Below are 25,543 nucleotides of genomic sequence, written 5' to 3'. Positions count from 1 at the left end.
AGACACCAAGGGTATAGATTCTTTGACGGCACTTCAAGACGAGGTTTGGTTTTGGAAAAAATCAAGGCGGTAGCATGCCACATTTTTTCTTGATCTTTCCAGAATAAACCAGTGACATGATGGAAAGCATAGTAAAAAAAAAAACTAACATTCTTTGCACTTTGGCTTGCCTTACGACAGGCGCCATATTGATGCAAAAGCCCATCAAACTGCAGATCTTGTATGCCTGTAAACACTTTTGCTTTCGGGTGCACCTGAATTACCCTTCATGCTAGTGCTTTTTGATTTATGCTGAAGGTCTCTTTTATAGCTTCAATCACAGCCTCAAAAGGCCAGTACAGAGAATTTCTTCCGCGTGTCAAGGTAACGGTAATGTCATGTATTTGAAATGCACAAGTCACATGTCTGACAGCAAGAATTCTCAGCCATATAAAAATGCTTTTAGACAATCAGTGAGACCCAAAAACAAAACTGTAGCCCTGCTGAGCAATATTCAGCTAATATTCCTTTGTGCAATGCCCTTGAATGTGCAAGCTGGGAAAGTGTGCCTAACATGCCACTCTGGCTAATAAAGAGGACAAAAATGGTGTCAGCAAAGTTAGCAGATGTTAATAGCTCAGCTCACAATTAGTGGTCGCTCAGTGTCATATAACCACGATCAAACCCAGAGCAGACTATACAGCAAAAAAAATGAAAGGTAGCCCAAATGAATTTCCAGAAAAGCTTTGGCAATAACCCAAACTATAACCAATCCACTTATTAAATATGCACTAAAATACCGATGCAATGTGGCCATCCCTGCAAGCTGCCCGCTCTGAGAATTTCAAAAATTATAGTCTTTTTTCTCTAGCTAACAAGTTGTCACATTGGAATTTTTGGCAGTTCTGAGCAAAAGCACCCCTTTTCATTGTTCCATGCATTATCTCTCATGTCGTTAGAGGAGGGGGCACTTCCCTCACAGGGGCGCCTGCGCAAGTAGGCGTTTGGTGTGTAGCGACACGACGGACCCGAGCTAATGGGGGAGTTTCTACTCCCTCCCACGCCTAGCCGTGCGTGGCTTTGCCGTGTCCGGGGAAAAGGGGATCCTGGGGGTTGAGCCGACGCTGGGTGATTGGACCGTTAAGGCCCCCCGGCAGAGACAACACACCCCTTTGGTCCCGGCTTCACGCAGACGGCACCCCTGGGCTGACCCACCCAGGGGAAATCGGCAGTCGCCTTTTCCTATCTCTCTCTCCCTAAATCTTCGTCTTTATCTCTTACTATTTATCTGTCCTGTCTTCTACTCTCTTCCGTTTACTTCCAAACTTCCTGGCGGCTAGGGTTAACCCTGTGCAAATAGCCTACCTTGGTCTAGGCGCATTGGGTTATAGTGGCGTTGTACGGCTGGCGTCTGCAGGTTTCAGCATCCGCAAACTTGTAGCGTCCCCTCGTTGGGCTCCGTGGTGGGTGGCCGCCAACGCTGCTGAACAAAAATAAGACAGCCATATATAGAGCAGTCCCCCTACTTTCTGATCGTACCGGGTACGCACCGATGATATAAATTTTTTCAACCAGCCGAAAGAAACATATCCTCACTTTCATGTTATCCACTGTGAAATAACTGAAAAGCAAGCCAGGACCGTCTCTCCTTTCCTAGTTGCTAGATGTCTTACCGAAACTCTTGGCACAGGATACAAGGTAACCAAAATGGCTAGCGGAGACCTTCTCCTCGAAATCCGTGACAAAGAACAATTTGGAAAGCTAGACCGTCTTTCAGATTTCGGTGGCATATCAATAACCATAACACCACATAGATCAATGAACACAACTCGCGGAGTGGTATCTGACATGGACTTACTTGACTTGACTGAGACTGAACTTTTGGAGGGGTGGAAGAGCCAAAATGTCACTCATGTACAGAGAATCATCATCAGAAGAGATAATAAGGAAACACCGACAAAACACTTAATACTCACGTTTGCATCCAGTAAACTACCGGAATCTATTCAAACAGGGTACAGGAAGACATCTATCAGGCCGTACATACCAAACCCTCGTCGTTGCTTCCAATGCCAGAGGTATGGCCATGGCTCTAAAACCTGTCGTGGTCGCGAGACTTGTGCACAATGTGGAGTCCTAGGCCACGTGTCTGAGAACTGCAAACAACCGCCACACTGCGTAAACTGCGAAGGAAACCATGCCGCATATTCATGTTCCTGCACATAGAGGAAAAAAGAAAAAGAAATAATTACATTGAAGGTGAAGGAGAACATTTCATTTAAAGAAGCACGACGAAAAGTAGCACCATTCTATGGACCTACATACGCTGATGCGGCGCGTCAGGGGGCACCGCCGCACCAGCCCTCGCCACTCCTTCGGCCCGCGCATACCGAGCCGGTGGGTGTGACACCTGCCCCCAAGGCGGCTGTAGCCCAGGCTACACCGCCTACTCCCAAACAGAGACCGGAGACTCCAGAGTCCTCGGGTCTCAAGGCCTCACCTCACCAAAGGAGGCCCGAAATTGGAACTAACAGCCCGCACGTGCGGGCATCCTGTGCCTCCGAGGAGGCAATGGATACGTCGGTACCCTTGGTGCCGAAAGAGCGGTGTGGCTCCTTGGAGTGCGCCAAGAAAACAAAAAAGCAGATAACAGGGCCTGGTGATGGCCCTGTTAAGTGAACTCAAACTCCCTGTCTAAACAGCCACTCGCTTTTCGTACACACAGCACTATTTTACATTCATCATGAACACTCAAATTATACAATGGAACGTCAGGGGCTTTCTCAGAAACCTTGACGACATCCAAGAACTCTTACACGAACACTCACCAAAAGTGCTGTGTGTACAAGAAACACACCTTAATTCAAAAGACACAAATTCTCTTCGTAAGTACGTTATTTTCCGAAAGGACCATGTTGATGCCATGACATCATCTGGAGGTGTTGCCATCATAGTGAATCAAGGAATTGCATGCACACACTTACAACTCCAAAGATCCCTTGAGGCAGTGGCTGTTCGAGCCGTTCTTTTTGATAAACTGCTCACAATCTACACTGTTTACATTCCTACTAGCTATCAGCTGCAAAAACGTGATTTACACTCTGTAATTGATGAACTTCCGGAGCCCTATGTTCTCCTTGGAGACTTTAATACGCATAGCAGGCTATGGGGTGACTCTTGGTATGGCGCGCGAGGTCGACTGATTGAACAGTTCCTTCTCTCGTCGAGGGCGTGTCTCCTAAATCGAAAAGAACCAACCTATTATAATCTCATCAATAACACCTACTCCTCCATTGACCTAAGCATAGTATCTCCGTCTCTTGTGCCTCTACTCTAGTGGAAAGTCGTCAGTAATCTGTACGGAAGTGACCACTTCCCCGTAGTTTTGAGCACAACTACAGTAACTGAGTGTCCACCACGTGTTCCAAAGTGGCTCATAAACAGAGCCAACTGGGAACAGTTTTATACCATCGCTCGTCTAGGTTGGAATGACATATGTACTCTGAACATTGATGTTGCTGTCAACTACTTCACAGCGTTTTTGATTGATGCTGCAACAAAATGCATCCCACAAACAAATGGGCACCCTGGAAAACGGCGTGTGCCATGGTGGAACTCTGAATGCCGAAACGCGCGCAAACAACAAAACAGAGCTTGGAGGCTGCTTCGGAACTCACCGACAGCTGAAAATCTTGACACCTTCAAGAAAATAAAGTCTCAAGGCAGGAGAACGCGTCGGCAGGCCAGAAGAGAAAGCTGGCAGAAGTTTTTGTCAGGGATCAATTCATACACACAGGAGGCTAAAGTCTGGAACATGGTCGGTAGGATAGCAGAAAAACAAGTACACACACTTCCACTCGTAAACACTCAGGGTGATACCTTGGAAGATCAGGCAAACTTCCTCGGTGCACACTTCGAACAGGTGTCCAGCTCATCGCACTATACTGACACTTTCCAAAATTACTGAACAAGAATAGAAAAGCAGAAACTCGAACACAAATGCACTAGATATGAGGCATATAACCAAGCTTTCAGTCTAGCTGAGCTGCGAACGTCTCTAAACTTCTGCAGTGCTTCTGCCCCAGGTTCTGACCGTGTGGTGTATGAAATGTTAAAAAACCTACCAATCGAAACACGAAAAACCTTACTTTGTTTGTACAATGCTATCTGGTTTTCTGGCACTATCCCTACCTCCTGGAAAGAGGCTATTATTATTCCCACTTTGAAAGAGGGCAAGGACCCTTCTTTACCTTCGAGTTACAGGCCTATTGCACTTACAAGCGGCTTGTGCAAAGTCTTCAAAAAAATGATAAACTGCCGACTTGTACATTTTCTTGAAACAAACAATTTGCTCGACCTATTTCAGTGCGGGTTTCGAGAAAGTAGATCCACCACAGACCACCTTGTTTGTATCGAGGCGCAGATAAGGGACGCCTTCGTCCATAAACAATATTTTCTCTCTGTATTCCTCGATATCGAAAAGGCTTATGATACAACATGGCGTTTTGGAATTCTAAGAGACCTGTCCCACCTTGGCGTGCGTGGAAGAATGTTTCACATAATCGAAAGTTACCTGTCAAACCGGACATTCCGTGTCCGAGTGGGCACGGTTCTTTCCCAAACATTTGTCCAGGAAACAGGTGTGCCATAAGGTGGTGTACTTAGCTGCACACTTTTTCTCATCAAAATGAATTCCTTGCGCTTGTCCATTCTTCGCAATATGTTTTATTGTACATATGTCGATGACGTTCAGCTTGGCTTTAGATCTTGCAATCTGGCAATGTGTGAGCGGCAGGTTCAGTTAGGTTTAAACAAGGTCTCTAAATGGGCAGAGGAAAACGGATTCCGACTGAACCCGCAAAAAAGCACGTGTGTCTTGTTCTCCCGAAAGAGAGGCATGCACTCAGAACCCGACATTGAACTGAACGGTCAACGTCTGTCTGTTAATGCGGAGCATAAATTCTTGGGATTAATCTTGGACAACAAATTGACCTTCGTACCGCACATAAAGTATCTAAAAACAAAATGTTTAAAAGCCATGAATATTTTAAAAGTGTTGTCACGTACTACGTGGGGTAGTGACAGGCAATGTCTCATGAACCTGTATAGAAGCCTCATTCGCACCCGCTTAGATTATGGGGCCCTTGTTTATCAGTCTGCTACTCAAAGTGCCTTGAAGATGCTGGACCCCGTGCACCATTTGGGCATCCGCCTTTCTACGGGTGCTTTTCGCACCAGCCCCGTAGAAAGTCTTTATGTTGAGTCAAATGAGTGGTCGCTTCATCTGCAGAGAACTTACATGTCCTTTGTTTATTTCCTTAAGGTGAAAGCAGACAAGAAGCACCCCTCATACTCTACTATTAATGATTTGTCAAGCTAAATTCTGTTTCAAAACAAGCCTTCGATGAGGCAGCCCTTCTCAGTTCGCCTGAAGAGTCTAGCTGAGGAAACTGGAGTCTCACTTGAACAAAGTTTAATGGCTCCTGTAGCATACCCGCCACCATGGCAATGGCAGACTATAGACTGCGATGTGTCTTTTCTAGAAGTTACAAAACATGCACCTATTGCCCATATCCGAACATACTTCCTTGAACTTCAGCACAAATACACACGTCCTGAGTTCTTTACAGATGCCTCCAAGTCTAACTTCTCTGTGTCCTACGCTGCTGTCGGACCATCCTTTTCAGATGCTGGCCCTCTATATCCAGGCACAAGTATCTTCACAGCGGAAGCTTATGCGGTACTTGTGGCGGCTAAACACATCAAGCAATTACAAATACAAAAAGCTGTAATTTATACGGACTCCCTCAGTGTGATAACGGCTCTGCACACTCTTAAAAAACAAAAAAACCCAGTCCTTGTCTCACTTTACTCCATTTTGTGCACACTCTACACACTCAAACAACATGTTGTAGTGTTCTGGGTGCCAGGGCACTGTGAGATTCAAGGCAATGTGAGGGCGGATCAGCTCGCTGCATCCGTCCACAAAAGCACTGCCCCTACACCCATATCAATCCCGGCCCTTGATCTTAAGCCGTCTCTCAAACGAAACCTCAGGGACTACTGGCAGAGCAAGTGGGATACACACACACAAAACAAACTACACATTATTAAGCCACACCTTGGTCATTGGCTCCCCGTATTGAAATCGCGTCATACAGAGGTAATACTAACGAGACTCAGGATAGGACACACATACATGACACACACATATCTTTTGTCCGGTGGCGATCCACCATTGTGTGACAGATGTGGTGAAGCATTACCAGTCTTTCACATGGTAATCCAGTGCAAACACTTAGCAACTCTAAGAAAACAACATTTTCCATTACCCTACCGACAACATATACCTTTACACCCTGCAATGTTCCTCGGTAGGGAACCGTTTTTTAGTCATAAATCATTGTTAGAGTTTTTAAAAGAAATTCATAGTTTTCATATCATATACCCGGGCATTCCGTAGCACTACCTCTCCAGAGAGGTTTTTGCTGCGGTGGCTACACAAGAAAACACTTGCCTCACGGCCCTTGGACGCAAGGGTATGAACGAGTGAGGCACTTGTGCTAATGCCATACATATCCACCATCGTTTTTTATTATTACCAACTTTTGTCATCTATTCACACCACACACACCTTTCACGGCATGGTCATGATTTTATTACCTGTATGTTTTTACCCACCTTAGCGCGAGGAATTTTATGGCCTTATATAGCCGCTTATCACAATCATTGTCCATATTTTTAGTAAGATGAACTGGTGCTCTTTGGCCGTGAAATGGCCCTTGCACCACAAAACATCAAACATCATCATCATGATCGGGGGGGGGGGGGGGTGCACCTGGCTGCTCGTTTACTGTGTGCAGGTACAGCAATCACAATGCATCTTGGCAACCACAAAAAAATTCCAGCTGATTGCAAAACATTTCAGCATTATCCTACTTCTGAGTCAACTAATCATAGAACAAATACAGCAAGCAGTTGACAGTCACAGTATGTGCTGTGAATAGCTGCTGATTCAAATCATTCTGGATGTTTTAATGCATCTAGTTCGTGTCTAATAAAATATCAACTAGACAGACTATGGATCTGCATGTAAAAATGCTAATTTCTAGACCCTGTAGCATTCAAGAAAATTGATAATGCTTGTGCCAGTATGGACGGTGGCTTAACTGGGCGGATCTTTGTGCAGGTCTTTAAAAGCGGCCACCCACTTGCTATAAAAAGCAGACAGTGAGTCAAAGGAGAAATACCATTAGAATGTGCACAAACAGCTTCATGCAGAAAGTCACCTTTAATGTAGTAAAAGTGCTTGTGAGTGAGACTTGCAATCTTTTGAGGATAGAAATATAACAGCAATGATAGCACACTTTGTTGCTACTTTTCACTTTTAGGTTGATTGAATTGTAAAGATTAATATTCCCAAGTGACTACGAAACACATTAGCGGGGGACTCCATATACTTTCAACCATCAGGGGTGCTTGAACATGCACGGACATCACAGAGTGTCTCGCATTTGGCTTCCATCAAAATGCAGCCACCATGGCCGTCATCAAAACCTCCTCTTTTTGGTCAGCAGATGAGCAACACTTAGCCACAGTCACCACAGTAGGCATTTCACTTTTCTTTATGCTTGCATTGAAAGGAGCGAATGGTTGACTTACATTCTGTAGGAACAAAACCTAAATATAATCAACTTCATTTAGCTCTTCGTTCAGGTGAGAATAGTTGTAGTAGCATATACCTAAACGTGGCAGCTATGCTGAGTCTTATTGTTAGGGAAATCAATTCTGGCTCAAACTTCATTTGCACTTGGCGAGTACTGAAGTAGATGCAGCTAAACATGAGCCTCACTTGTTATCAATCTCTTCACCATAGAAGGCTTCTCACATACAAAACATGATTGATTGATTGATACGTAGAATGTGAAGGTGTAACATCTCAAAACCACCATTAGATTATGAAAGACGCCATAATGGAGAGCTCTGGAAACTTCCACCACCTGGGGTTCTTTAACATGTACACAAAGCTGAGCACACCACAGAATGTGACAACAGCATTTCGTAGCACACCAACATCACATTTATTAATGTTGCTAATTGTGGCTACGTCCCAGCATGCTTGGCGTGCCTATGTGTGCAAAAGTAACAAACCATGTGGGCAGTAACTCTGGAAGCCAAGTAGGCTATCTTCAACAAAATAAATTTGAAAAATCTGACATTCCTCAAGCGTGTTTCATTTAAACGACAAAAGAGTACAGAGAATGTGGCTAGCTAGTTTCACTAAAATCAACTGACCTCAGAAAAAGGCAGGACTTAGGCAGGTGGATTCGAATGCAAAAACCTCGAGTTTGCTTGCACTGACCACAGACTGATAGGTCTCTAATATCATACGGTGCACAAGGGGAAGAGGGCCATGAAGTGTGCCCCATACTTGGACTTAACAGGGAGGGGCTGCGATGATGAACCATGCAGATGCCTACGTCTGATACGCTCTGTTACAGTTTCTCATAATGCTAGTTATTGATCGAAAGAGAGCTGCACTCATAAAGTATTCCACAAGTGAAATATGCATTCTAATGTGTTTTACAGGAAAGAGGCCTTGTCTTGGAGTATCATCAACAAGGGTAAACAGTTACTTGAAAGCATAAGAATATCTGAATCGACACTTTAAAAATATCTGCAAAGTAGGCTTCCCTCCAAAAATATTTTTCAACCAAAAACTCGCTCATAGAATGCCTTTCTTACTAGGTGCGTGCACCCCACATTCAGGCCAGCACAGTTCCTCAAGAGGCTTTTTAAAAACTACTGCATGAATGTTCCCTATTTACTTGCGAAATCCTCGCACTTTTTCTCGCGGAAAACCACTGAAAAGTTACGGAGTGCGAGCATTGCGCGAGGAAAACTTTCCAAGAAAACGTACAGAGCTGGAGAATAAACACCGAAGTGGCTGAAAATTGGGGTTCTCACGCTAGCACTACGAGAAGTACCAATCAAGACTTTTCCTAAGAATAAACCACAAGTTAACCATAAGGCAAGATTTACTTGAGGCACAAAAGCTGCAAACAAACAGTAGAGACTTTTCAATACATAGAGAGCCATCCACTTCTACCCTGAACACCGTGCCATGCGGCCGGCGTAGGATTCCTCGATGCGCGCGCCCGCTTGGAGGGTGTAGTCATTCTATGAAGGGGGGAGTGCCGCTATAGTTATCTAGAGCACTATTGTGCCGCCTTCCGATCGGCGGCCGCCATTCGGCTCCCCCTGTCTCGTCGTGGCTGGTTGAGTGAGACACGTGCGCGGCGTTTTCTGGGGCAAAATATTCAGAAAAAAATATTCCACAGCACACACGACTGTTTTGACCCCCGAAATTCGTGATGAATATATTATGTAGGCCTGACGTAACATCTTGCAATGCTTAAAAATTTTGATTAGTTGCTAACCTGCATACAAAATAATGTGACTAGTCCGTCGATCTTAGAGCACTGATATTATAACATTTGTGTGTTACCAATAGCGCTGGTGTCATATGCTACCGCATTTAGCTTGCCAATATTTCCACCCTTAATCACGGTTTACCGGTAGCTGTGTTTCTTCGTGCCATTCATGCAGTCAAATCAACAAATTTTCTAATCAAATTTTTAGCGGAACTCGTACGGGGCAATCAGTGCACCAAACAAGAGCCGATCAGAAATTTTTACTGCTGTGAACTGGTGAAGAATAACGCTTCATACTTTTTTGTGTCTGGGTGCCGCAAGGCCCACTTATAGCTTCATATTTGTCTTGGTTCGAAACGTTCGCCCATTGCGGTAATTTATTGTGACCCTTCAATTTGTAGCGCCGTCAAACTTTCCTTTTTTTATTGCCACGTGATAAAATGGCTGTGTATGTTCGGTAGTACTTCACTCAAGTATTGCCTCCCGATCAAAGGACCATGCCGAACGATGAAAGATGACGCATCGTAGATTTATGGCTGCGAGAATATTCTCAACGTGCTATATCTGCGATTGGAAACTGTTCTCTTGCAACTGTCAACCGGATCATTCAAACGTAGAGGAATGAAGGACACGTTGGAGACGCCCCTCGGCATCCTCGTCGCCGTGTGACTACAAAAGACGAAGACCTGCAAATTGTGGCAGCCGTAGCGGAACCGCCGAAAACTACAGTCCGAAAAGTACAGGCTGAGCTTGGACTCAACCACGTTTCGGCTACAACCATTTAGCGCCGCCTCTACAACACAGGACTTGGAAGCCGAACGGAAGCTGCTCATGCGAGCTGAAAACAAGGTGAAGCGGCTTCAGTTTGCTGAAGATTACACCCACTGGTCTGCATCTCACTGGAAACGCGTGGTATTGATGGACCAGTCCACGTTCAAAACTCAGTGGGATCAAAGGACACGAGTTTGGCGCCCCATGAACACATGGTATGTAAAGCAGTGCTTTCAAGCTTTCAAGAAGCAGTCGTGTTTGTGTGTATTTCAGCCGCTCTTTTTAGCAGCGCTAATTTTTTGTAATATGACTGTGCAGTTCATGTGCAATACTTTATTGATTCCAAGTTAGTAGCAAAATATAAATCTATTGGTTACTTAATGTAATGTGCGAGTCATATCTAATAGGAAGGTAATCCATTGAATTTATTAGGCACTGAGAACAGCCCCTCGAGCTTTCGCTGTTATCCAGCACACTAAACAATGTTATCTTTTTCGGTACGCGTGATGAAAAGTGTATGTATATTAAGCGAGTTTATATTGAAAATTCTTCGTAACTCAATTTAAATCAATTTAAATCATGAGGTAACCCACGAAGGCGACTTTAAATTATAAAGTTTATGCACGTGTGACTCAGATTTGGAGAAGCACGCCCGAAAGCCTCTGTAGACGACCAACAGGTGAAGTAGTCAGTGGCTATGGCATCTCGGGCCTAGTTTGCTAAAGCTCGCTGTCTCTATTTTTATGAGAACCTCATTTGGCCCTCGGAGCCCCTTTTATCATACCCATGGCACAATAAAAAATAACAGTATCTACCACGAGTGTTTGGCCCCAGCACCTAATGTCCCCAAGGTAACCACAAAAAATCTCTTATTATTGGCTCGGTCAGTACTTTGTAGCGCTACTATTTTCCACGTTTAAATGTTGCAGCATCATAAGGCCATCTTTGTCCATTAATAAACTATACTTGTTCATTTTCTGCAGATATATTCCACCATACATACAGCGAGTAGCCGCCTGTGGTCGAAGTTCAGTGACTGTCTGGGGGGCAATCACAAAGAATGGCCTCGGTCCTTTCGTCAGCCTGAGAGCTACTGCTCCATCCTAGATGATGTGGCGTTGTCATTCCTTTTGGAGGAAGCGTTTCGAGATGGAGACTTCATCGCCATCCTTCAACAAGACCGCTCCCCAATACACACGTCCAAGCTGACTTCATCTTTCTTGCAAGAGCGTGGGGTGGCGTGCTGGAATGGCTACTACAATCCCCAGACAGGAACATCATTGAGAACATATGAGGAAACATGAAGGCAGCGTTGTGCTCCAACAGCCTACATGGCTTGTCTCCGAACAACCTGTGGTCAGCAGTACAAAGCTGCTGTGAGGAAGCCAGGGCGAACGTTCAGACATGCGACGCCTTGTATGCGTCTCTTACGGATAGGATGAGAGTGGTGATCGAGGCTCATGGTGGTGCAACCCGTTTCTAAATATTCTAATAGTTATCTAACTATAAGAGTTGAGTTAACTGAAAAGCAGTTGTAAATGTTGCAACATTTTATTTTTACTTTCAGATGAGCTTGAACAGAATGGTTTTGCATTTCTTGACCAGATGAGATTAAATCATGTTATGCACCCTTCTATCAGTTTCAATAACAGTGCATTGCAGCCGGTGCAATGCTACAGCGTTCACACTTTATACCTGGTGTAATACACCCAGTTTTATTTTTATTGTGGTTCTTGTGGCGCCCAACTTTGGCCTAATCAGAAAAGACGTGTGAGCTGTGGGAATATTCTTTCTGTTTCGCCGAATCACTTAGTTGTGGCAGTGGCAGCGCGGCATGAAATTTTATTCATGCACGGGGCGAGGTTGATTACTTGTACGATCGCTTGCGGAGAAGGCACAGTCCCTTCGCTTCCCGAGAACCGCGCCGGCTTCTCAATTGGCGTGCGCACATAACAAGAGCAATGTTTGATTCACCGCAAAGCAGGCGCATTTCGGTTAAAGGGGTACTGACGCAAAAAATTTGGCCTCGCGTTTTTCTGCTGCAATGCGTTGCTGTAGGGCTGTTAGTCATGACGCGACACATAGTTTGCTGCAGCACACCATAAATAATTAATTACAGGTCCCTCATTATCGATCAGTTTCAGTTTCGATTTGAGAGAGTTCAAAAAACTGGATGCAACTGTCGCCACCTAGCGTGTGCAACTCTTGACCACGTCAGCATACAGAACTGTGACGCACTTCCGCACGATCCACATCAAGAATTACTTTCGAATAGGAAATGGCACTGGAATGTCACTAAACACAAAACTTTCTAAGCGTGTGGCACAGCCACGCACTCGCAACCAGCCGCCGAGAAATATAGACTTCGGGAACTAACATGGCAAAAGAAAAAGGCAATGGCTGCTGCGCCGCGCGGCGCTGTAGCCATCCCCACACAGAACTGGCTGCTGCGCCGCACGGAAGTGACGTCACAAAAATTGTCATGACATACGTCGTTTCCGATTTAGCGCGTTGTTCGAATTTACCGAATCGGAACGTGGCTCAGCTGGCCAGCAGACGCTCACTTGCTGCTGCTGCTGCTGCTGCTGCTGCTGCTGCTGCTGCTGGAGTACGGCTGGTTGCTGCTTCTGCGAGCTGTCTACAGGCCTTGTTCTGCTACATATTCGCAAGCCTCGAACATCATCTTCATCTAAGCTCAACCGCTTATTTTCACTGCTATTTTATATTTACTAACGTTGTTTATATCCATCCCAATACGTATTTTTGTGATTTTTCGCGTATAGGCTGATTTAGCAGTATCTGTGCGTGGCCCTTTCTTTGGTCATCCGTGTTAACGTGCCTCGTATCTGCGTCGTAGTGCATTTGCGTAGTTGACAGCCGTGTTTTAGATTAAATGTTCACTTTCTTCTTTCTTTTTTTTTTCATGGTGTAATTCTGAATTGAAAGTGTGCGCAACATGACGCGTGTGTTAGTAGCGGGCGATTCAATGGTGAAATACGTCGACCAGTATTTCCCATCGCGCCGTGGCTTGTCTGTTAGCGTTGCCGCACACAGAGGAATAAGGATTGAGCACTTGCTCTCAATGATTGCTGACAAGCTGGCCAGTTTTGATGTTGTCATTGTACATGTTGGCACGAACAACACTGTTGACAGTGTCAACATGTGCATGGACAAATATCGCCAGCTCGCTCAGGGAATCATCGAAAGCAATCCCACGTTGCATGTAGCTTTTTCTGCCATTCTTCCTCGGGGGAAGAATCGGTACCGCCAAGGGGAAGAACAGTTGTGTGATGTTTGTCATTTGAATGACCACTACAGGAATGTGAATGCCGCACTCGCACAGCTTTGCCTGGAGAGGGGCTTCACTATCCTGGATAGTCTTGTGGACAGCTGGCCTGGATTCCTGAGCAGGGATGGTGTCCACCCCAGCCGGCTTGGCAACAAGGTGCTGGCAGACTTCCTGCACCGTGAGGCCTGTGCCTTGTCCACCCAACTAGAGAGGAGACACATCCAACAGTCCTACAAGGAGTCCAAGGCATCTGCATGGAGTGGGTGGGCTCGGCAGGAGCACTTTTCCATCAACTTGGAAGTCGATTTTCTAGCACTTGGTATGCATGCAGTTCAATATTCTCCAGCAGTAGGTGGACCTTCCGCTGCACCAGCTCCTGTCTGGAAAACCAGCAGTGCTCTCATGCAGAGACACGACACTGACCAACTGGCCAGTACCATTCATGGTATTGGCTTTACGCTCGTTGGCGGTGTCCGCGTTCGCTGCAAGGGAAGCAAGGCTTGGTGGACCTGGGACAGCCTGCCTTCCCCCATTTTCCATGGCACAAGTGTACCATGCAAGGGAAACACTGAGGAGAGGCCTATTCAGCCAATGATCCCTAGTCGAGGTGCAAGCACCACTTGTGACAGGAAAATAAGGAGAGCCTCACAGGAGCATGAGAGTGCTCTTGTGCGCTCTTCTGTGGGGGAAGAGGAGGCCAGTGCTGGAAAAGCAGCTGTGCCACAGGCTGTCGGCCAGTGTGGCGACAGTGAGTGGAAACTGGTGCAGTCAAAGAAGAGCCGGCGGAAGGCTGCGGCACTGCACAAGCAAGAACAGAGCTCTAAACTGTGTGCAGACAGTGAAGGCAAAGTTCTTGCTGTGACAGCTGCCAAGTCCATCAGGTCCACTTCACCTATGACAGCAGTTGTGAGCCAGAAACAGATTCAGTCTGCTTCTTCCGCTGTCTGTGGTAGAAAGCCTGAAGGACGAGCCAGTGTCTCGCACAACGTCATTCGTGATAGTTTTAAAAAGGTGCAGTGTGTTCCTAGCAAGCAGTTGAAAGACTGCTCAGTTAGTTCCGCGACTCACTGTGAATCTGTCACGAATGACGCTGTGAACGAGGTTTCTGTCTGCAAAAGCCATCTACCAGCACTGACTCGGGATTGCATGCGAATTGAGCGCGATCCTGGCACAGAGGCTGGTGACCCTATGGAAGCTGGGTGCACTGCAGCTGTGCAGTACAAGTATTGTGAGGCTGCTTTGACATCCAGAAGCAGGCCTGTCAGCCCTGGTGCCCAGGCTATTTGTGTAAACACTGGTGCCAACCCAACCGTCCTCAATAACCCAGTATATACACTATATGGTGGCGGTAGCAAAGTTTATTTAAATGCAACATTTGATAACTTTCCTTCTTTTAAGAAAAGCTTTGATGAGTGGTGCAGGGAGGGCAGGCATGTAGTCATGATAAATAAGAGTAATAAAAGTCCATTCACATCAGAAGATAAGGACTTCGAGTATATTAGGATTAAATATAGCTGCATTCACGGTCGCACAATAAAGCCCAGGGGGATAGGAAAGCGACCAAAGCAAGCTTACAATGGTACTGGCTGTGAAATGACAGTATCGGTAAGCCTATGTAAATCGCCTACTCTGCACTACAAGATAACTAAACTACAAGCTAAGCATAACCATCCCACAGAATATTATGATTTGTATCCTCAGAAGAGGCTCCTGAATCATGGAGAAAAAGAAGAATTCTTTGACTTAGCTAAATGTAATATTGGCTCAAAGGATTTTAAAAACTTGGTCGAGCAAAAAACTGGTAAGAAGTTAACTACAAAGAACATTAATAATTACAAGCAACGATTTTCTATTCCTATCCGCAATGAGCAGGCTCATGGTGAAATGGTTTTAGAGAAGGTAGAGACCTTGCTAAAAAATTATCCAAACTGGGTTATTCACTATGAAATGAATCAAAATAATAACCTGCAATTCATACTTCTTCAAACAACGCATATGCGTGAGATTTTGGAAAAGTATCCAGAGATTCTATTTATTGATGGAACGTATAAAGTGAATATTGAGGGTTATATTCTTTACTCTATATTAGTTCAAGACGGTCGTGGTCGTGGGAGACCTGTGTGTTATGCCTTCTTACGAAATGAGACGACTGAAATTGTTGAGCCCATGTTCACAAAGTTTGTAGATTTCAACCCATTTGTTGTGTCTGCTTGCAAAGTAGTGATGATTGATAAAGATCTCAATGAACTGCGCATTTTAACCAGTATTCTTCCTAATTCTAACATACTTTTGTGTACGTGGCATGTGTTGCATTTTTTCCAGCAAAAGGTTAATGAAAAAGCTAGACAGCAACGTGATCAGTTGCTTCCTCTCTTAAAAAGCTTAGTTTATTCCCCCACTGAGCAAGACTACTTCGATAAGCTTGCTAACCTCCAAGCTATGACTTGCACAGATTTCATTTCTTACTATATGCATAACTGGCACTTGTGTAAGGAAATGTGGGTACATGCATATCGGCAAGCCCTTCCTACATTTGGTAATAATACTAATAATCGCATTGAGTGCCACAATCAAAAGATTAAAAATTATCTCTCTTCAAGCATGCATTTGGTTCAAGCAATAGAAGCATTGGTAGGTTACATTGATAATGATTCTTTATCTCTACAGTTCTCTAAGCTTAAAGAAATGAAGCTGAACCTAAACATAAATGATTTCAATGACCAATTTCAGCTAGAATTGTCCCGTAATTGCACTTCTGAGGCTACAAGTAAAGTACTAGAGCAGTATGAGAAGTTTAAAAATGTAAGTTATCAAGTCACTTCCACTCCTAATTCTTATGTTGTAGTTTCATCAAGATCACAGTACAGTGTTTCATTGTGCTTGGCTTCTTGCACATGTGCTTTTTATAACCAGTACACTCTGCCTTGTGCACATATTTTAGCAGTGCGTGACTTTACTAAGCAAGATCTTTTCGACAAGGCTTGCATACCAGACAGGTGGTGCAAGGATCATTTCCTGAGTGACAGCTGCACAACCACTAGTGCCACACCAGTGGTAACAAGCAGCATTCAGTCACCACCCTGTGTGAAGCTTGACACTGCACAAGAGAAGTATACTTATGCTTATAGGAGTCTTTGCGAAATGTCAAAAACCGTGGCTAACGTATTAGTTATCTAATTGTGGTGAGAAGGAGTTAATGGAAAAACTTTCGTCCTGCGAGGCTTTCTTCAGAAATTTAACCACATTTCCTCGTAACCAAACTTCAGCAGCCATAAAGGCTGCACCAGCTCAGTTAGCACAAACTACTGCCACAAGTTATCTTGGGCATTCTAACAGTACAAAACTTGTGGTACCTTTGGTTAAAGCAAGAAGGGGGCGGCCAAAAAAAATGAGAGCTGTCAAGCGTAAATTTTTCCCAAATCAAGTAAAAAAGGTAGGCCTTGCAACTGTTAAAGTAGACATGCTAAATGTCTACAAACGGTATTCTCTTTCAGATGCAGATTTAAATGTTCTGGTACAGGGCACCTCCATATCAGATAGCGTAATCAATGTCGCACAGTATTTAATTCAGAAAAAGTATCCTACTTGTGTCGGCTTTCAAGATGTCTTACTGGGCCGATGTTTACAATTCACTCAAATCAAAGGCCCTTTCGTTCAAATCTTGCATGTTCAGAACCCCACTCATTGGCTTACAGTAACAAATGTTGGTGCGGACAAAAACACAGTCTTCATATATGATTCAATTGATCAAGATACCCCTCCTGACGCTGTTAGGCAAATCTGTCATATTCTAAAATTACAATCGCCAACATTAACCATTCAAACAATGAAGGCATAAAACCAGTGCAACACACTTGACTGTGGCTTGTTTGCAATTGCCAACATGTATTATATAGCGTCAGGCAGAAAACCAGAAACTTTGAACCTTAACCAAGTTATGCTACACAAACATTTGCTGCAATGCATACAGAATGGTATGATCGAAGACTTTCCCCTCATAAACTCCATGGCTGCTCGCGTACAGCCAAGAGATAGTATTTACAAGTTACATTGTGTCTGCCGGCAACCACAATATAGTGGGGTAGTATTGGACATTACTTGTGCAAGTTGTTCAAGAGGATTTCACGGAGCTTGTCTCGGCTCTTTAGCAGCTAACTTGGACAAAAAAGTATTCGTGTGTTCTCAGTCATGTTTGCTGGTTGCCAAGGAAAAGATACATTCTTCTAATTAATAATAGCATTCCATTTTGGTGTGGACATATGGCAAAATTTCTAAGCATTCTTCATGTCTCCTCCTCTAATTTTTGCTTTTCTTTAAAGGGCCACTCACCGGGTTTGGCGATTTTGAGCTGACAAGTGCAATGCGTACATCGGGAGTTTATGGTCACGTCTGCCAAACATTGCAACTCTATGCGACGCGGAAATGGGTCAAATTTCAAAACGCACGCTTCTCCCCCTTTTTTTTGGGGTCGTGCCCCCAGAGAAGGAGGTTATGATGTGCAAGTATGAATCGCCCTACATACACAGCAGTGCAGTGACGTTGGTCCTATATGTATACGACTGTGCTCTGACGCTGCCAACAGTGGCACGTGACATGACGGAAATTATTTAACGTGACATGCGTAGTTAATGTAATTTGTTGCTTGAAGAGATTAATAAAACTTGGGATACATATTGAGACGCAATAGAAGAATGTGTTTGTCTTTTGCATTTTTTCCCCGTGAATTGCAACGAGATGCCGAGATAATGTGCTGGCGTTTCGCATGCGTTTGTGTCTCCGCGGTTACTGCATCAAGCAGACTCCTGTCCTGGAAAAGAAATTAATAGTCCTGCGCATTCGAGCACTCATTATGCTCATCTTTTCAACCGCATCAAAGCCAGCATTTCCAAACAATGTCGCAAAAACAGGCAGTAGACACAATACAATGCTGGTCAACAAAAAAACACCGCTCGCGCGCTCGAGGGTTGGGCTTGTTTGAGCACGTCATGTGCACGTGACCTCTTGGTTGGATGCTGGAGAGGGTAGGAAAGAGATTTGGCTTGTGAAGGCTACAAGGGGGAGTGGCAAGGGTTTTGAGCTTGCCTCCTTTCATCCTTGTTTCCTGCTGTTAAAAAAAGAAGAAACTGTTTTCTCAGCCCGTAATGAACCGATTGAAAAACTTTTTGTGGTATAATGCTCTCCGTTAGATACACAACTTCCACAGTTTGTTATGGGACCTGGTGAGTGGCCCTTTAAGGACTGACTTCAGGGATCGAAAGTATGAAGTTAGGCATGTTGGTAATGCATAACGGATCACATAGCACAAAAATTTGACCCAGGACAAGAGAAGGAACAAACACGAGTGCTCACTTCCAAGAAGATTTACCTTGAAGAGCAAACACATATATACTCCTGAAATGTGAAAATCAGGCAAATCATTCAAGACGCCCACAACTGCCATGCGCAAATATCTTACATTTTCAAAAAAGACAATTTGACAAAGCCCGAGACAGAGTGCTGATGCAGTTCAGCTCTAGTCTACAAATCCTCTTTGCCTCGATAATTTCTCTTGTCATTTTATTTGTTGTTTTTTCTTCCAGCAATAATGATGTCCCGCAAAATCATTTTGCAGCCACACGTGCTGCAATGAACACCCTTGTAACCTCAAGAATGGTCGCAATCATTTCTTGGCCTTGCACTGCAGCAGGTGTGGCTCCAAACCACTTTTGTGTGACACCATTATCATTGGGGAAAAAAAAAACTACAAGAGAAATTGTCGTGGCAAAAAAGATTTGTAGACTAGAGCTGAACTGCATCAGTACTTTCTCTCACTCTGTCTCTAGGGATTTGTCAAAACGAATTGTCTTTCCTGAGGATGTAAGGTTTTCGTGCATGGCAGTTGTGGGCTTTTTGAATGATTTGTCTATTTTTTGCATTTCAAGAGTATATATGTTTGCTCTTCAAGATAAATCTTGTTGGAGGTGAGCACTCGTCTTTGTTCCTTCTCTTGTTCTGGGTCAAATTTTCACATTATGTGATGAGTTAACTTTCTGCATGCACCACCTTATTTTTTTTCCTTGTTGTAAGCTAGTGGTGGAGCGTTAACTAGAAGTACATAAAAACATTGCCAAATGTATGTTACCCCAACGAACCAAATTCCTTTGTTGAGGCAATTCTTTCTGTGGCATTGTCATGATATGCGCGGTAGGTTCATCTGGTGCGCGATGTTTGTGAGTTTGTGCTGTGCCGTACGCCGACGAAGATGACGATGAGACAAGGAAAAGGCGGAATCGTGTCGTCAAAGTCAAGCCAAGCCATGGGGAGAGAGAAGAGGAAGACGACGACGGGGCGTTCGAGAAGAAGGATCGGAACGAAACAGTGGCAGGCTGAAGCGCTCGTCGGGTCGTGGTCCCGAAGCCTACCTGTGCCTGTGGTCCGCACGAGCCTGGCTCCCTTCTACCGCGTGATCCAGCAGCCGGCGTCGGTCCGTTGTACTCGGATCCGGGCGTTTTCCAGACCTGGGCCTACTACTGGCTGTCCGGGACGTCCTTGCCACACATCGACTCTGCCTCACGCTCCTCTCCGACCATGCCTGAGGCATCGCTGATGTCGGCGTAAGACGCAACGCAACGCATCGACTCATCTGCCTTCGACGTCACACGGTGAAGTGTTTCAAACCTTGTGTAGTGCAGTGGGGGACTACGCTAAGCGTCAGACCTTGTCTTTCGAGAACGTGTGTCGTGCTCGTACTTAAGGCAGTTCTTTGCTGTTGCCAGGTAACACGCCAAGCTTCTTTATCGTTGGTTTCTTTTTTTTTTCGTGGCATTAAAGCCTTATAACTCAAGTTGCAAATGTCTTCGTCAGTCTCGACAACGATTATTTAAGTTGCCGTGATTGCCCGAACCTTATCCCTCACAATTGGCGTCCGCGCGACAGGACGAAGCCGTTTGCACTGGGTTGAAATCTATAGGGAAGATGAGTGAGCAAGAGCTTATAATGCTAGCGGAACGCATGGGGCTTCAAGGAGCCGAGCTAAAGACGTGGGTAGACGCGCGGTTAGAGCGGGCTCATGAGGAATCTGTGCAAGCGCGTGAAGAGCGTTCCGCGGAAAGGCAGGCGGCGAAGGAACGTTTGGAGATAGAAAAGAGAACTCTTCAACTGCGAATTCGACTAGCTGAGGTTGAAGGTAGCCGAGAGCCAACAGCGCGGGACCGCGAACCTGAGAGGAGTCAAAGCCGCCCGTGCTTGATCAATCCTCACAACCTGATCCCAGTGTTTGACGAGGGGCGTGACGATCTCGATGCGTATCTCAAGAGGTTTGAACGCGTAGCAGTTGGTCAAGAGTGGCCTGAGGAGAAGTGGGCGACAGCGCTTAGTTTATGCCTCAGGGGGGAAGCATTGAAAGTCTTCGGTCGTCTGTCGCCAGAAGACTCAATGGATTACCAGAGTACGAAAGTGGCCTTGCTCCAGAGGTTTCGTTTCACAGCCGAAGGCTATCGCGAAAAGTTTCGGCAAAGCAAGCCTGAAGACGGCGAAACTGGTAAACAGTACGCCACGAGATTACAGAGTTACTTCGATAGATGGCTGGAAATGTCGGAAACGGACGAGGACTTTGCATCCGTGCGCAACCTCATTGTAGCTGAGCAGTTTCTGAATAACTGCCACGATCGCCTGGCACTTTTTCTAAGGGAGAAGAAATGCAGGACGGTAAAAGAAATGGCAGAAGCAGCTGATACCTTCTTGGAAGCCCAGCGGCAAACAAACTTGTTGGTATTTCGTACCAAGTCTGCAAACAACATTCCCAAGGAGCAAGAAGGATTTACTTATACCCAGCCTCCTCTTAGATGTTTCGTCTGTGATCGACCCGGCCACAGAGCGTCTGATTGCCGCACGAAACCCCAACGAGTCTTCTGTGGGCACTGTCGGAAGCCCGGCCACGATGCAAGAGCATGCCCAAGCAACGGCGGGTCAAAGAAAATGACATCTTGCATCGTGTCTACTGACCAGAAGTCCGAGACGCCCCGATGTGCCGATGATTCATCACAAGATGAATATGTTGCTAGTGCACTCCGAACGCGCACCGCAACAGCTACACGAAACTTGCCGGTGTTACAGGGAGAAGTGTTTGGACATACTGTATCAGTCTTGAGGGATACTGGAAGCAACACCCTGGTCGTGCGACGTTCCCTCGTTCCCGATGATGCGCTGACGGGTACTACCACCACTATTTTATTGGCCGATGGTAGTTACATCGAGGTACCGGAAGCAGAAGTACGGATTCTATCGCCCTATTTCACCGGAAATGCGATAGTCAAATGCATGACGTCGCCACTTTACGATGTCATCGTAGGAAATGTTCCCGGCGCCCGTGACGCTAATGACCCCGACTCAACGTGGAAGGAGTCAGCGAGCCTGAAGTCGGAAACTAATCAGGCATTGAATTCTGAAGAGAAATCCAAGGATGGATGCGGGACGAAGAGCACAGTCATGGTTGGTGTTTCAAGCAAAGGACATCGCCGGAAGCTCACGACTGCTAAACTTGGAAACTTAGAGGTGACACAGGAGTCATTTCGCCAAAAACAAGAGGAAGACCGGTCGCTGGATGTTTGTAGGGCGAAAGTCGACACCCTCATCCGCGGTAAAGGAGCCACATACCACTCATTTATGTTCGAGAAAGGAATCTTGTACCGCGTTTACCACTTGACTCCGGGTAAATCAGTTCAACAAGCGGTGGTTCCAAAGGCGTTGCGTGTCCATGTGTTGCACTTGGCACATGAATCACCGATATCTGGTCACCAGGGTATCAAGAAGACGAAGGACCGAGTTTTGGAGTCGTTTTATTGGCCCGGTGTACAGGAGGAGGTACGAAGATTCGTAAAATCATGCGACGCATGCCAAAGGACATATCCCAAAGGCAAAGTAGGCAAGGCGCCTCTTGGACGAATGCCTTTGATTGACACGCCATTCGAACGTGTGGCCGTTGATATCATTGGACCTCTGACGCCGATTTCAAAGAAGGGTAATCGGTACATTCTTACCCTTGTGGATTTCGCCACTCGGTACCCGGACGCGGTGGCTTTGCCCGCAATTGATTCGGCAACAGTAGCAGATGGACTACTGGAGATGTTCTCTCGAATAGGATTTCCACGGGAGATCCTCTGTGATCAAGCATCTTGCTTCACGTCAGGCCTGATGGAAGAGGTGAATGCTCTGCTTGCTATTCGACATTTGAGCTCGACGCCTTACCACCCGATATGCAATGGCTTGGTCGAAAGGTTCAACGGCACTTTGAAACAGATGTTGCGCAGGTTGTGCCAAGAGAAGCCGAAGTCATGGGACCGATTTCTTGCGCCTCGGTTATTCGCCTATCGAGAAGTACCTCAGGCCAGTATGGGCTTCTCGCCGTTTGAACTGATCTACGGCCGGCACGTCCGAGGACCCCTGGATATATTGAAGGAACTCTGGACAGGGGAAGACCTAGAGGAAGATATCAAGACTACTTACGGATACGTGCTTGATCTGAGAGAACGTCTTGAACGCACCTTGAAGCTGGCTCAAGAGAATCTCTCCCGAGCTCAACACTCGCAAAAGAAGTATTATGACCGAACCTCCAAAACCCGACAGCTCAAAGTTGGTGACCGGGCTCTTATATTGCTCCCAACCAGGGAAAACAAGCTTCTTATGCACTGGAAGGGGCCATTTCCGGTTACAGGAAAAAAGAATGACCACGACTATTGGTTGGACCTTGGGCACACCACGAAAATGTTTCACATAAACATGCTCAAGCGCTACGAAGAACGTCAACCAGAAGTCACTAGTCAAGCTTCATCGTTCGTTGTAGTCGAAGAAGGAGAGTCGGATTCACCCCTCCCTACATTTAAAGTAAATGAAGGGAAAGGTATTGAGTCGGTCACACTCGGAAGTAATTTAGACGAAGCACAACGCGATGATATGTGCAATCTCTTGGTGCAACAGTTCTGTACATTTGTTTGTCGTAAGTCTTGTCTCCCGCGCACTTTGGACAGTTTTTAAAAAAAAAAAACTTTTGAAAGGGGGGACTTTTGTCATGATATGCGCGGTAGGTTCATCTGGTGCGCGATGTTTGTGAGTTTGTGCTGTGCCGTACGCCGACGAAGATGACGATGAGACAAGGAAAAGGCGGAATCGTGTCGTCAAAGTCAAGCCAAGCCATGGGGAGAGAGAAGAGGAAGACGACGACGGGGCGTTCGAGAAGAAGGATCGGAACGAAACAGTGGCAGGCTGAAGCGCTCGTCGGGTCGTGGTCCCGAAGCCTACCTGTGCCTGTGGTCCGCACGAGCCTGGCTCCCTTCTACCGCGTGATCCAGCAGCCGGCGCCGGTCCGTTGTACTCGGATCCGGGCGTTTTCCAGACCTGGGCCTACTACTGGCTGTCCGGGACGTCCTTGCCACACATCGACTCTGCCTCACGCTCCTCTCCGACCATGCCTGAGGCATCGCTGATGTCGGCGTAAGACGCAACGCAACGCATCGACTCATCTGCCTTCGACGTCACACGGTGAAGTGTTTCAAACCTTGTGTAGTGCAGTGGGGGACTACGCTAAGCGTCAGACCTTGTCTTTCGAGAACGTGTGTCGTGCTCGTACTTAAGGCAGTTCTTCGCTGTTGCCAGGTAACACGCCAAGCTTCTTTATCGTTAATTTCTTTTTTTTTTCGTGGCATTAAAGCCTTATAACTCAAGTTGCAAATGTCTTCGTCAGTCTCGACAACGATTATTTAAGTTGCCGTGATTGCCCGAACCTTATCCCTCACAGGCATTCCTTCTTTATTGACTTCTCATCACGTCAAACCTCAAACCTGTCTCTTTCATAAAAGTTCTAGAACTAGTTCTTGCTTTGTTTTGTTTTTTTGCCAAAAGTAGAAAAACTTCCCTTCGTTGAGCAAATTTTCCTGAACTAAAATATATTCATATCTAATGCACGGAATGAAAAATAAAAAAACAAGAAAATTTATAAGCTGATCACTAAATGTCAATTGAATAAGGATTTCGGAAATAATACCATGAATGGCACACAACAAATACTCATGCATGCAGCCTTTTACCATGTGCAGCTGTAAACGGCAAACAAAAAGTATCGGATATTGTATATGATTTGCTTTTTTTTCTTTTCAGCAACAGTAACTTGCCCTTTAAGAGAAAAATATGAATATGAAATTTTCAAAAATAGTCATTTTTGAAAACCTGTCAATATATCAAAATGATTTAGTTGATTCATGATTATGCAAGCAGTTCTTGCATGCCTGTGGCACTGGGATTGTTAATGTAGGCAGGCTGAGTTTGTAATGTTCTAAAGCCTCAGCATTTTAGTGTTATATTACAATATAACATTCAAATATTTTATGAATTCAACTATGAAATTTGCTCACAATGAGTTTGCTACAAATTAAGCAACCAAAGTCTGTGTATATATTGCCCACATTAACGTCACACTGCCACAAGTCTCTAGGCGGAGCCTGACCGCTACAGAGCGCGTTCTCGGGTGGCGGATAGAGAAAAGTCTTGCAATGAAGTGATGCTAAGCAGCTTCTATTAATAAACAAGACTGGCACTTGTGCCCGCGGACCAACAGGCAGAAAATACATATGACAACAGGAGTCTTTTCACTGCTGTGGTGGGCAAGTTGAAAGTTTCAGGTGTCATTTTTTAAACTCTTTGATTTATCTGTTGTTTTTTTCGTCTGTTTTCTTCATCTTGTACAGGTCCAGTACATTGTGGACTCACCCTGTTGTCAAGTCATCAGGAAGTTGGATGATGCTGTCTTCTTCTAGCTAAATTATGCAACTACTAAGAAGGGGATCAGAATTCTATTTTGTAGCAGTTATTTTACAAATAAATGTTAGTGAAATTTTTCTTGGTTGTAGTAGTGTCATTGTGTACTCACGGACCATAACATTACATAAGACAGGAATTCAAGTGCACAGCAAAAAAGTGCTGCTATGAGCACCTGTTATCAACATCAGCTGGTCATTCTTAATTTTGGTCTTTTATTTATCGCACATCGAGTAGCCGCAATTGCTTGGTTTACAGGCTGAGAGAAAATTTAGCTCCCTTT

The 25,543-nt window shown here is 45.3% G+C and overlaps 1 protein-coding gene across 2 annotated transcripts in view; it reads left to right on the top strand.

The window, feature by feature from the left end:
- The window catches only part of LOC119160829 (uncharacterized), an 82,494-nt gene extending 57,153 nt beyond the window's left edge, over positions 1–25,341 (top strand). The window contains exons 7-8 of one of the 2 annotated variants that reach the window (XM_075880735.1): positions 13,528–16,583; positions 25,191–25,341. In XM_075880735.1, the coding sequence (XP_075736850.1) occupies positions 13,528–16,583; positions 25,191–25,263 (3,129 nt within the window). In that variant the 3' untranslated portion in view covers positions 25,264–25,341. The remainder of the gene's footprint in view (positions 1–13,527; positions 16,584–25,190) is intronic. The other variant, XM_075880736.1, reaches the window with a different exon arrangement.
- Positions 25,342–25,543: the final 202 nt, after the last annotated feature.

Source organism: Rhipicephalus microplus, chromosome X (genome assembly GCF_043290135.1).
Source record: "Rhipicephalus microplus isolate Deutch F79 chromosome X, USDA_Rmic, whole genome shotgun sequence".
In the NCBI taxonomy this organism is placed as follows: Eukaryota; Metazoa; Arthropoda; class Arachnida; order Ixodida; family Ixodidae; genus Rhipicephalus; species Rhipicephalus microplus.
This window is presented reverse-complemented; position numbering and strand designations above follow the sequence as displayed.